We start from the raw sequence: 12,416 nt of genomic DNA, 5'->3' as shown, positions 1-12,416 counted from the left end.
TAACATATATACCTTAGAGCTGGGTAACTTAGGTTCTGGGGGGCCACTGTCTTGAAGAGTTTTTCTCCAACCCTTATCAAACACACCTGAACAATCTAATCGATGTCTTCAAGATCGCTAGAAAGCAGGCAGGTTTTTAATTATTGGAGCTAAACTCTGCAGGACAGTGCCTCTCCAGGACCTTGCCTAGCCCTGCCTTAGTGGTACCATTTATGTTACTCATATTATTTATTGTTATTAGAGATTAGGTTGTACTAGTGATGTTACGTTCTGTGCCGAGGCTTCGGAGCGTGTGTTGAGAAATCCTGGCAGCTTTCAGTAAAGCATGTATCGTGGCTTGTATCACTTTAGAGCAATGACGTAATTGATGATGTCCGAAGCCTCACTTGGCCAGACCGGTTCAGGAAGGGGTTCGAATGTTGTAAATTCAGAGTCCTCTGCCCTGATAAACTCAGCCACTTATCAGTTTTAGACTAATAATATTGGCACTCCTGCCTTTTGTGAGCAAAGACTTGATTTACACACAAATTTGATAGCCCCATTCATTCCAATCCAATATGTTTATTGCAATTTTCTGTAACTGAAATAGTATGGAATATAATTGTCATTGGGATAGTAGCAGAAAATAATGGCTAATATCCAATGGATAAGTTTTAACAACATTCATATGAAAAATAAACCAAATTAAAATGCATAAATAAAAAATACATTAATCAAATTAAATATACTATTTATTAGAGTAGCTAATATTAATTAAAGCTGCAGTCTATAATTTTTGCCTCTTTGTCACCATCTCTGTTTGAAACCTGCAATTGCATATATTTGTGAAATTATCTTCTTTACATGGATTGTGCATCGGCTGCCAATATGTCTGTCAGTTTTGTTCTGACCAATAAATTTAATTTAATTTAATTACACTTCTAATGCTGATTAAATCTAACGATTGCAAAGTTAGCTCAGATCATGTCAAACCATGCGGATTATTATTGTTATACTTTGTTCTCAAATTAGTAATGTTAAGAACATCAACATTACCTGACTATGTGTATTTAGTCTTTAGCTTTATCTGTACTGTAGATGTCAATTTCTGTATAGTGTATTCTCTAATTATCATACCATTTGAATGTCATAGAAAAAAAATCGGTTTTTAACCTCAAAAAGCTATTTAAAAAGCAACGTTATTTTTTGACCTCAAAATTTGAATATTTTTTATCCAAAAAAAAAAAAAAAATTATGGACTGGAGCATTAAAAAGCACTACTATGCTGCTAACAGAAACGGGGCGGCAGTCAGATTACATTATAAAATGGCTTGCCACAGCCATTCGTCAACCTCCATTGTGTCAAGACAAAAAATTTCACTTTTTCATCGGCCTATCTAAAATTACACTATGAAATAAATATAGAAGTTGCAATACATTTTCAATTGTATTGCTATTTTAATCTGTCAACTTTCCCTTTTTTTGACCATGTTATAGTTTATCCGCACTCAGTGTTTGAAACTGATTTAAAACCAGAACAAAGACAGTATGAGAGGACCTAATGTACTGCCCGCTGATTCTATAAAAATATTTTGGAATTAATGTAAAAATTCAGGAATGTAAAATTGTAAACTACATTATTATATTGAATTATGCAATAGTGTTCCATTTAATGTAATTAACGTTCATATAGCGTTATTTTAATGCTATGTCTTCAAAGGTTTTTCTTACAATATTTACAACATGTAAATATTATATTTTCTATTTAGCCCATGCAGTTATTCAGTTATTTTTAATATTTTTGTTTACATATGTTTGCTACATACATTCAACAATTACAGGCATATATTAATGCTTGAAAATAGACACATTTTCATACCAACTAAATGGATCTGTAAAAAAAAAAAAAAAGTTAAATAATAATTTCTACAAAAAAAAAAGTGTTTTAGCCATTTTCCCACACAGCTTACTCTTTTGGAGTCATAACTGTTTATTTTTTTTTATTTTTATTTTTTTTGATCAGATCATGTGTATTAAGTTACACAAAACTGAGACTTGTTTTAGTCCAGTGGTTAAAAACATGGTATTTTAGAGTGGATCATTGATCAGCAAAACAATTGTGGGTTGAACAGAACACACTGGCTGGTATAAACTCACATTTATATTTACAAGAGCATTTGTAAAGATTATGCCATTGCTGAAGTCTGTGTCTTGACATTTTTATCAAAATTCAACATGTCTCTGTCTGAAAAGGGCACCAGACATTACATAAATACAATAACGACAAAAAGATAAACATATCTTTGGACATTACAAACAGAGCTCTTTCACATACACATCAGGGGAACACAGGAGTGTAAATGTAAATTTTTTCAAGTTAAATGCAATGTCCTAAAATCTAGAGTGAGACAAACTATGAGTGGTGAAGACTGTTCCCATCAGTAACTTTACAATCAAAAGTATTAAGTAAAAGGTAAAGTTAAATGTAAAACAACACAATTGCAGTTCTCTCAACAATTCACTTGAGCAAAGTCTAAGAGACTGAAAAGATTAATATGTGTTCAAATATGTAACTTTATTTCACAATACCACCGTCATGCACATCTGTACAGTAGGTTAACATACGTCATAGCGAAATAGGTAATGCTAATGGTCTTTGGAAAAAGATACACAAAATATTAACACTGTCACATACACTTGAGTTGAAGTATCAAAATCCATCTTTTTTTTTCTCCCTTGCAAGAGTTTGACGTCTCAAACACAATCCACTGTGACTTTGGACATGCACCCACACCCGAGTTCCCCCTTTTTGCAAATAAATAAAAAAACAGTTTTCACTCTGTGGTAGTAGTGTCTTTCTCTTTCACAGTGGCTTCACACAAGGCCCTCTTCTGCATCATGGTGTAAGGGAACGGTGCACCATTGCATGTGCCATAGTCCAGTTTGTTAAGCCTTGCCAGAGTTTTAATGCTGCCTGGAGGCCTACCTGGGCTCACCTTGTAACCTGCTGCTTTGGTGGTGCCCAGTGGGCGTCCTGGGCTGGTTTTAAAACCCGCTGCTCTGGTGGTGCCGGGCGGTCGTCCCGTACTTGTCCTGTAGCCTGCAGACTTAGTGGTACCTGAGGGCCTGCCTCGTCGTCCGGACTTTCCGAGGCCCTTCTTTTTTTTGGAGCCCTCTGGAGCATCTGCAGCCCTCATTCTAACAGTTTGGGAGTGAAATTCATTCTGAGAGTCCTGCATCTGACAGGACATGGGCTTGATCATCCTCTGTGGCAAGGGGGGCAAGTTGGGGAGTGGCAGTTGTAATGAGGGAGGTGGGGCGGTGGCGAAAAATTTGTTGGATTGTGAACTACACAAGTCAAAGTGACTGGCTGGGTGTTGCCCATCATCCCCAATGCTACCCAGACCATAGTCGTTGCTGTTGCTGGATACTTGGTGCATCATTTTCTGTTCAAATAAAATATATTTAAAAACATTTTATATATAATGAGATGAAGTGGATTATAAAAAGAATATCTGTATTGTGGAATAACAACTGAATATGAGGCTGAATATAGCAATACTTTTCAAACATCTTACATCGACCGCGTGCATCGAAAGTGATAGATTGACGACGTCAATCAAAAGAAAACAACAGGCCTGTGCAATTAACCACTGAAAGTTAACGCAGAGGAAGGCGTTGCTATATAAACTATGAAAATACTGACACGTTAAGTATGTTGCATCACTTTACAGTAGGATAAACAATGTCACAAAATGTAGAGCGACTGCGGAATATCGTTTATGCAAGTCCGTCTTTGTCCTATTATTCTGTAGATTTTTTTCTCATTTCTATTCGCTCGTTAATATAGATTATTCTTTTAATTACTGAAGATAAAATTTATTTTAATATGAAACATATGTAATTTTGCGTTAAACGATGCAATAAAGAAAGTACTTTACCTCATCTGGAACGCAGATCACGGAATATAATGGGTTAAACATGAAATAGCTCTATCTTCCATTCTTGAAAGCAAAAGCATAATGTCATTTACGCCGGAATATGGACATTCTTGAACCACAAGATGGTTTCTTTCTAGGCGATCGTGCTAATTCTGTTTTATGGGATGGATATTTTCCCCCCTGAACCGCTGTGGTTTAAAGCTGAAAGGCAGCCATTTTCACTAGAAAAAATAATAAAATGGTAAGAATAGCTAATACGCATGCGTCAGCTGCTAGTGGAAATTTATACTATTCTTTAGCAAATACCAGAAGGCCCTTGTTTCAGCCATAGACTGGTTTCAGCTCACGCGCCACTTTTGTCCTCGATATGTGTTCATATATATATATATATATATATATATATATATATATATATATATATATATATATATATATATATATATATATATATATATATATTTCACCATGCCATTGTTTCTATACAGAAAATTGTTGTGGATTTTTTAAATTATTATTTCTATTAATTTACGTCATTTTTCCGTGAATAGTGTTTAAATGATTAGCTTATTCATTATGAGAGCTTCCAGGGAAAAAAGTACCGTCAGATATATAAACTGAATGAATTTATGAACATGAAAGCAATTTATGGATAGGAAATATAACAGTTTATGAATAACAATGTTGCAATAAAAAATGTTAAAGACCATAATAAATGCTACTCTTTCATATTAGACACAAAGAAACACAGGGGGGAAAAGATCCATCACTTCCCAGCAACAGAGCATAATAATAATAATAATAATAATTGTTATTATTATTATTATTAATTCATTATTATTATCATAATCATATGTATTAAAGTAGTAGTAGTAATGATAATAATATCATCATTATTATTACTATATCCATTTATTAAAACCTAACAATGTAGTGTAGCTGTTCACAAATTAAATTATTCCCCTTGTACATCAGTTTGGGACACTAAACTAAACTAAACGCACATGAGACAAAGCAATAACTGCGACAAGTGCTACTATAGCCAAGACTTAACTGGTCAATATTAATAAGGTCATGCTGACGTTCATTGACAAACGTCCTATTGCGAACGCCTGGCTTATATATATTAATTATGTCATAAAGATTCAGTGTTGAAATCTACCAATGGAGAAGGCATGGCTCATGAATATTAAGTAGGAAGCCTTCGCGGTAGTAGGATTCGTTATTTCGAATGCGGATTAGGTGACGTCAACCTACATGAGCGGATTCTTCGCCGCTGCTGCGCATCATAACCAGACTCTGACCGAAATCAAAGGAGCTTTCAGGCTCTAGTTTTAATCGTTTACTGCTTAGAGAGAACAGTAATTAATCGATTTATTCTTGAGGGAGTCAAAGTAACAGCGTTTTAGTTCATTTCGCGGCCTTAAAGTATTTCAAGTAATCGAGGACTCAACAGCTTTAATTTAAACTGGTAACGTTACTGATTACTTTGACGCATGACGCCAACGCCCCCAAAAACCTAAACAACCTAATTTTAATTCATTTTACATTATTTTTATTTTTTTTTGCATTAGTTGAATGGTTTAAGGAATTAACGAGAATGGACGAGAAGGTATTCACGAAAGAGCTGGACCAATGGATCGAGCAGCTGAACGAGTGCAAGCAACTATCGGAAAACCAAGTGAAAATCTTATGTGAGAAGGTGAGTTCCGTGTGACTGTCATCATCACCTATGTTACAGTCTGGTTAAAACACGTGCTGTGTCAGGCGGCCCGTGGGCGCAGCAGTAGGCCGTCTAAATTTGTTGTCTCGGCTCAGATACAGTTGGAGTGCGCCCTTCCTACTGGCCGCTCGGATGGCGGTGCCGAATTATTCTATTATTGGCCGTCCGTGTGTCATGAATCTGACTATTGGTCGTCGGCTGTGCAACGCAGTTGGCAACCAGAGCTCGTCAGGTTATGACTACTTTAACGTGATTGTTATTCGTTGTCAGGCAGAGTTTTGGGTTTGTGCTTTCTTAGCGAGTACGGGACTGTTATCGTTCGGATCCACCAGCATCAGTAAAAAAAAAACCCTAAACAACCTAATTTTCCGTTACATTAAATATTCTTTTTAAGAGACATTTTATGTAAATTGTTTAGCAATGTTAAAAGTGCTCAGATTATATCAAGTGGCGCATCTGGAATTAGTCCATCTGCATTAATCAGTATAACCTTGTTCTGTTAAACCAAAAATGTCAATGTTCTATAACTTTACCTCCAAATGTAAAAGTAAAAAATGTGCAGTTGTTGCTTGGAGATTAGTTGACATTTAAAATGTAAATTGTGTCGTCATGCACACACTCACATGTTGTTTCTTATCTGATAGACTGACTGTCCTCTGTGGAGCACAAAAGGGGATGTGCCTGAGTTTGTATTGTGAAAAATATACATAAATTATATAAAATAAAAAATAACTAATGAGGTTGATGATGATGATACATTTATTTGTATTTTATTATTACCAGTTGGTTAACATGTTACCACATTTTAAGGTTACCTGACCCACATTTTTACAGCGGTCGCTTTTAAACCATTTCCATGAACAAAGACCCATTAAGCATATGCCAATATTTATTCATTACTGGTCCATGTCAACGTTGCCCCTTGCAGTTTGTTAGGAATTTTAAGTGCACTTGTGGTTAATAGTTGATATCATTTGTTAGTGTGCTTTTGTAGTCTAACCATCTGTTTTTTTATCTATTGCAGGCTAAAGAAATTTTATCCAAAGAGTCGAACGTTCAGGAGGTGCGTTGCCCGGTGACAGTATGTGGAGATGTACATGGCCAATTTCATGATCTAATGGAACTGTTTAAGATCGGGGGCAAATCACCAGATACCAATTACCTATTCATGGGGGACTATGTGGATAGAGGTTACTATTCAGTAGAAACAGTCACACTTTTGGTGTCTTTAAAGGTATGTGCATAGACACAGCTTTAATATTGAATTTTTAAGTTACTAATACAAGTAAATGTTAATTTGCATTGTTCATGGCTTGTTTTGTCATTTGAAATCGTCCAGGTTCGATATCGAGAGCGAATCACCATCCTTCGTGGAAATCATGAAAGTAGACAGATCACACAAGTTTATGGCTTTTATGACGAGTGCCTGAGAAAATACGGAAACGCTAATGTTTGGAAATATTTCACAGACCTCTTTGACTACCTTCCTCTTACAGCCCTTGTAGACACACAGGTAAATTGGTTTGTGATTAACAGTATTTCATTCCTTGTAACTGTACGCAACTAGGGCTGCCGTGATAACTGCAATATTGTAATATTGCGATACTGAGAAGTAACAGCCCCAACCTTGATGTTCACTTTATATATATATATATATAGCCAAAAGTTTTGAGAACGAAACAAATATAAATTTTCACAAAGTCTGCTGCCTCAGTTTTTGTGATGGCAAATTGCATATACTCCAGGATGTTATGACGAATGATCAAATGAATTGCAATTAATTGCAAAGTCCCTTTTCATCAAGAAAATTAACTTAATCCCAAAAACATTTCCACTGCATTCAGCCCTGCCACAAAAGAACCTGCTGGCATCATGCCAGTGATTTTCTCATTAACAGAGGTGTTGACGAGGACAAGGCTAGAGATCACTGTGTCATGCTGACTGAGTTATAATAACCTCTCTTAACTATGATTACCTGCAAGAAAAGTTATCATTGCTTTGCAAAAAAAGGGAATCACAGGCAAGGATAATGCTGCTAGTAAGATTGCACCTAAATCAATAATTTATTGGGTCATCAAGAAATTCAAGGTCTGCTAAAGTTGATTCAGCTGTGGGATCAGGACACCACCAGTTAAGAGCTTACTCCGGAATGGCAGCAAGCAGGTGGTGGAGTATGGCCTGGTGTCCAGAAGGACAGCAAAAAAACCACTTCTCTCCAGGACAGACTGAAATTCTCCAAAAAGTACAGTGATTGGACTGCTGATGACTGGGGTAAAGTTTTGTCTGAAGAATCCGCTATCTGATTGTTTGGGGCACCCGGAATAAAGCTTGTCTGGAGTAGAAAAGGTGAGCATTTCCATCAGTCCTGTGTCATGCCAACAGTAAAGCATCCTGAAACGTGTGGGGTTTCTTCTCAGCCAAGGGAGTGGGCTCAATCACAATTTTGCCTAAGAACACAGCCATGATTAAAGAATGGTACAAAAACATCCTCCAAGAGCAACTTCTCCCAACCTTCCAAGAACAGTTTGGTAATGAACAGTGCATTTTCCAGCACGATGGAGCACCTTGCCATAAGGCGAAAGTGATAATTAAGTGGCTTGGGGAACAAAACATCCAAATTTGGGGTCCATGGATGGGAAACTCCCCAGACATTAATCCCATTGTGGTCAATCCTCAAGAGGCGGGTGGACAAACAAAACCCCACAAATTCTGACAAACTACAAAACAAGCATTGATTATGCAAGAATGGGCTGCCATCAGTCAGGATGTGGCCCAGAAGTTGACTGACAGCATGCCAGGGTGAATTACAGAGATCTTGGGAAAAAAAAGGGTCACCATTGCAAATACTGAGTCTTTGCATAAACTTATTGTAATTGTCAATAAAAGCCTTTGACAGTTATGAAATTATTGTAATTATACTTCAGTATACCATAACATCAAAGATCTATAAACACTGAAGCAGCAGACTTGAAAATTAATATTTTTGTCATTTTAAAAAAAAATTGGCCACGGCTGTGTGTGTGTATATATATATATATATATATATATATATATATATATATATATTCATGAGGATGTGCCCTTATTGTTTTACACTTAATGCATATGCATTGAATGTTAATATCATATTCAAGTTAACATCATAACAAAAGTGAAGATAGTATTGGCGTTTAAGGCGGTTTCCCACGTCTGCGTCAGCAGCACTTTTTTTAGTGCAATGAATCAATGGCATTGTTCTCTTTGAAGAGAAACATCAACTTCAGTATTACCCACGGAATGCGTTAATTGATGTTGAGCCTTGTAAAGTGCCATTCAAAGTTAAATTAATTTTAACACCTTGTTCCAATTTGAACATATAAATTGACTCACTTGTAAAGATAGTTGCTTGCTGCAACCTTGTTGTGTGATAATGTAACTGCTCTGACTGACGGTCTGTAAAATGGGCGCAGAGATGAGTCCCTGAACTCATACTGCTGATATGTCAAAAACACTGAAAGCCTCACACTTTTTTCATAGTTTGGCTGGTCCTTTGACTTATTTATAAAAAATCATTTGACATGAACAAGAGAAATGAACTAAGAGAAATGTACCAAGAGAAAACATTACCGTCTACAGCCGCCAGAGGGCGCTCTATGCTGCTCAGTGCTCCTGCAGTCTACCCCTGAGCAGCGTAGACCGCCCCCTCGCGGCTGAAGACGGTAATGTTTTCTCTCGGGTCTTAGTTCTAAATAAATTCGACTTATAGTCCAGTACTCAAAATTACAGCTAGGGGAAGTTTCTTCACTGAGACAGCCCTATACTCAAAACAGAGACGTTGCATAGTAACTTGAGTGCACTAAAAGCTTCAACTAAACTCTATTTGCTTCGTCTGCACAGATTTTCTGTCTCCATGGAGGATTGTCGCCTTCAATTGACACGCTGGATCACATCCGTGCATTGGACCGTATCCAAGAAGTTCCCCATGAGGTAGAAATTCCATCTGTGGATATCAGAAATATGTATAGAGTTACAATAATCAAAATCATTAAGAGTTGCAGCTGTGAATACTACTCACAGGACCTTATAAAATCTCATTGGCAGGGTCCCATGTGTGATTTGCTGTGGTCAGATCCGGATGACCGTGGAGGTTGGGGGATTTCCCCCAGGGGGGCTGGGTACACGTTTGGCCAGGACATCTCAGAAACATTTAACCATGCCAACTGCTTGACTCTGGTCTCACGAGCTCACCAGTTAGTGATGGAGGTAAAACAGAATTTGATTACCCTGTAGAAATATTTGTTAATTAGGGATTTTTGGACACATGAATGTTCCTACATTTTTGGTGTAAATATTATAGGTTTTGTTTTTAGAAGTTAAAAGCTAAAATAAGACACTTTGGGGTAAGATGGGCCCCTCAGGATTTGGCACAGAAGGCCCCAAGTGGCATGTTATTATATTATTGTTCTATGATGTTATATTACTTACTGGAACAGGGTTAGTATACAGTATTTCCATAAGTTAGATGTACATTTCAGACATTTTAATTTGTCATTAAAACCCGTATTCTAATTGAGCCAAAACATTTAGTTTGCATGCATAGTCTTGCTCTTAAGACATCTTTAATTACAGTAGGGACAGTGTGTGTGTGTGTGTATGTATATATATATATATATATATATATATAAAATATGCTTGTATATAAAAGTCTTAGAGTAAATTTACTTTTTCGTTTTCTGGAACTAAACTGTCAAAATAAAATTTTAAATAGAATAGTTGATTTAGTATTTCACATTAATGACCATTTATAGAACATATAAATATTAATACAAATTTTAGCAAAATAAATGTATACATACAATCTTTTAAATTGACATTGTCAAAATTTTTATTTTGACCGTTTAGTCCCAATAAAAGATAATCATCTGAAAGGTACATGTCTATAATTATGTTGTCGTATAGAATTTTTGTTGAAGATATTAAATGTTGTTTTTTGCATAAGTAATTTAAACCATAACACTAAAAAATGTTGCATATTTGAAACAAAACTATATAATATAAATTTAAAACTGCACAAAAGTCTGAAAATATTCAAAAACTTTTTATTTTGAATTTGTAACACACACAGATAATAATACACCTACCTAGCATTGATTATGTACTGGCTAATATATATTTTTAATCATTTCTACAGGGTTATAACTGGTGTCATGAACGTAATGTTGTAACAATCTTCAGTGCACCTAATTATTGCTACCGATGTGGTAACCAGGCTGCGATCATGGAACTTGATGACACGCTCAAGTACTCCTTGTACGTATATGACATAAAGCATTAAACGATTTCTGTTTTATTGTTAACTCCCCTTTCCCAGTGTTACATATCTGTAATTTTTCTGCTATGAATATTAACAGGATTTTTTCCTTTAGTTTACAGTTTGACCCTGCACCACGCAGAGGAGAGCCTCACGTCACTCGCCGCACTCCAGATTATTTCCTGTAAGATGGGAAGGTGTGTTTTTTTTTTTTTTATTACAGTATTGCAGCACTATCTGACCCATGGACAGTGATCATTCATTGAAGACATCAGCTTCAGATTTTCCAACACAAACCCCTGTCCTTGGACACAAACGTGCCATATCTATACTGCAATAAGATAGAAGAAGTCATCTCAACAAACACACAAATGTAACCGTGCTCTCTCATCTGCATCGTACTTTACTCTCTTCTGAACTAAAAAGCTGTTTTGTTTTTGATCAGGAACTGAGGGTTACTTCGGACTAATGGGTTTATGTACATTCTTCAGAAACGCTGTGTTTTGAAATAACATTTTGAATATACACACTAAATGCTTATGACTGGATTATGTAGAATTCGTGATGAACTTAAAATAGTACTGTGTATTATAGCTGCATTCTCATGCTGCATGGCCTCGGTACACAATATTGAGCCGTCATCTGTCAAATTTCCGACAGCTGTTTTAATGATTGCCTATTGCAGTGTTTGTTGCAGGTGGGTATGAGACACTTTAGTTTTAGTCCCTTCTCAATGTCTTTTAAGCACTTTTTTCAATGCATTATTTTGTTATTGTTCTTAGTTTACAGAGCAGTGGTTTTGTTTGTTTTTGCTTTTGTATGTTACTGTATTATTTCACAATAATTTGTAAATCAGAGCACAATTAAATAGGGATTTGAACGGCAATAAAGACTCACGCTATTTATCTATGTAAAGCCTGTTTCTTTAAAGACAGCAGCTGTAACATTCTGTTCTTCCCTTGATGTAGGATGGTGCAAAATGTTGGTAGTGTTGCTGATTGATTTTAACTGTCAAACTGGGTCATTCCCGTTATGCAGTACAATGTACTGAGCACTGTAACTATAAAAAAATGAATATGCATTTTTTATTTTTTTATTTAAAGAATTATATTTTAACTGGTTACAGTACGGCAGACTTCAATAAAAATATGGTCTGGTCAAGTTCAGGCAACTACTTTATGAAAATAATAGGGTAGAATCTAATAGGAAGAAAATATAGAGCTAAAGTAAAAAAATGCTCCATGAGGGATACAGAGTTTGCTTTTGCGAGGGTTGAAACCTGAAATTATTCTACATTTAAAAGAGATATTTTATAAAATCCAACATTTTTTTGTGATATAATGTTTGTTTTGGGGGAGTGAAACAAAACAATAGGACCTTTTTTTAAAAGAACATGTCTTTTATTCTTCTTTTTTTCAAAAAATGGACAGGAATGGAACCGGTGTCGTCTTCACCAAATTGATCTGATTTTTTTTTTCACAGCAAA

General features: G+C 35.8%; 2 protein-coding genes across 3 annotated transcripts; one reads left to right on the top strand and one right to left on the bottom strand.

Annotated features, from left to right (window-relative positions):
- Positions 1-2,122: 2,122 nt before the first annotated feature.
- LOC128026977 (UPF0461 protein C5orf24 homolog) lies at positions 2,123-4,158 on the bottom strand. The gene is made up of 2 exons (XM_052614290.1): positions 3,921-4,158; positions 2,123-3,425 (listed from the first exon to the last, which is right to left on the bottom strand). Exons 1-2 carry the CDS (start codon positions 3,960-3,962, stop codon positions 2,814-2,816), a joined length of 654 nt encoding a protein of 217 aa, XP_052470250.1. The 5' UTR covers positions 3,963-4,158; the 3' UTR covers positions 2,123-2,813.
- Positions 4,159-5,159: 1,001 nt separating this feature from the next.
- Positions 5,160-11,839, top strand: ppp2caa (protein phosphatase 2 catalytic subunit alpha a). Of its 2 annotated transcripts, XM_052615312.1 has the most exons (8): positions 5,160-5,388; positions 5,492-5,619; positions 6,665-6,874; positions 6,980-7,153; positions 9,517-9,606; positions 9,721-9,882; positions 10,811-10,929; positions 11,046-11,839. In XM_052615312.1, the coding sequence occupies exons 2-8, from the start codon at positions 5,518-5,520 to the stop codon at positions 11,116-11,118; spliced, it is 930 nt and encodes a 309-aa protein (XP_052471272.1). In that variant the 5' UTR covers positions 5,160-5,388; positions 5,492-5,517; the 3' UTR covers positions 11,119-11,839. The 2 variants fall into 2 exon arrangements, with proteins under 2 accessions (XP_052471272.1, XP_052471270.1); XM_052615310.1 differs by having other exon boundaries at positions 5,160-5,619.
- The last annotated feature ends 577 nt before the right edge of the window (positions 11,840-12,416 follow it).

The sequence above is a fragment of the Carassius gibelio genome, chromosome A14 (assembly GCF_023724105.1).
Source record: "Carassius gibelio isolate Cgi1373 ecotype wild population from Czech Republic chromosome A14, carGib1.2-hapl.c, whole genome shotgun sequence".
NCBI lineage: Eukaryota > Metazoa > Chordata > Actinopteri > Cypriniformes > Cyprinidae > Carassius > Carassius gibelio.
This window is presented reverse-complemented; position numbering and strand designations above follow the sequence as displayed.

Excerpts from the sequence above, each read along its gene's own strand:
- ppp2caa (XM_052615312.1), top strand. The coding sequence starts at position 5,518 with ATGGACGAGAAGGTATTCACGAAAGAGCTGGACCAATGGATCGAGCAG. Across the intron at positions 9,607-9,720 it reads TCCAAGAAGTTCCCCATGAG|GGTCCCATGTGTGATTTGCT; the intron begins GTAGAAATTCCA and ends TCTCATTGGCAG. Across the intron at positions 9,883-10,810 it reads CTCACCAGTTAGTGATGGAG|GGTTATAACTGGTGTCATGA; the intron begins GTAAAACAGAAT and ends TCATTTCTACAG.
- LOC128026977 (XM_052614290.1), bottom strand. The coding sequence starts at position 3,962 with ATGTTTAACCCATTATATTCCGTGATCTGCGTTCCAGATGAG. Across the intron at positions 3,426-3,920 it reads TGATCTGCGTTCCAGATGAG|AAAATGATGCACCAAGTATC; the intron begins GTAAAGTACTTT and ends TTATTTGAACAG.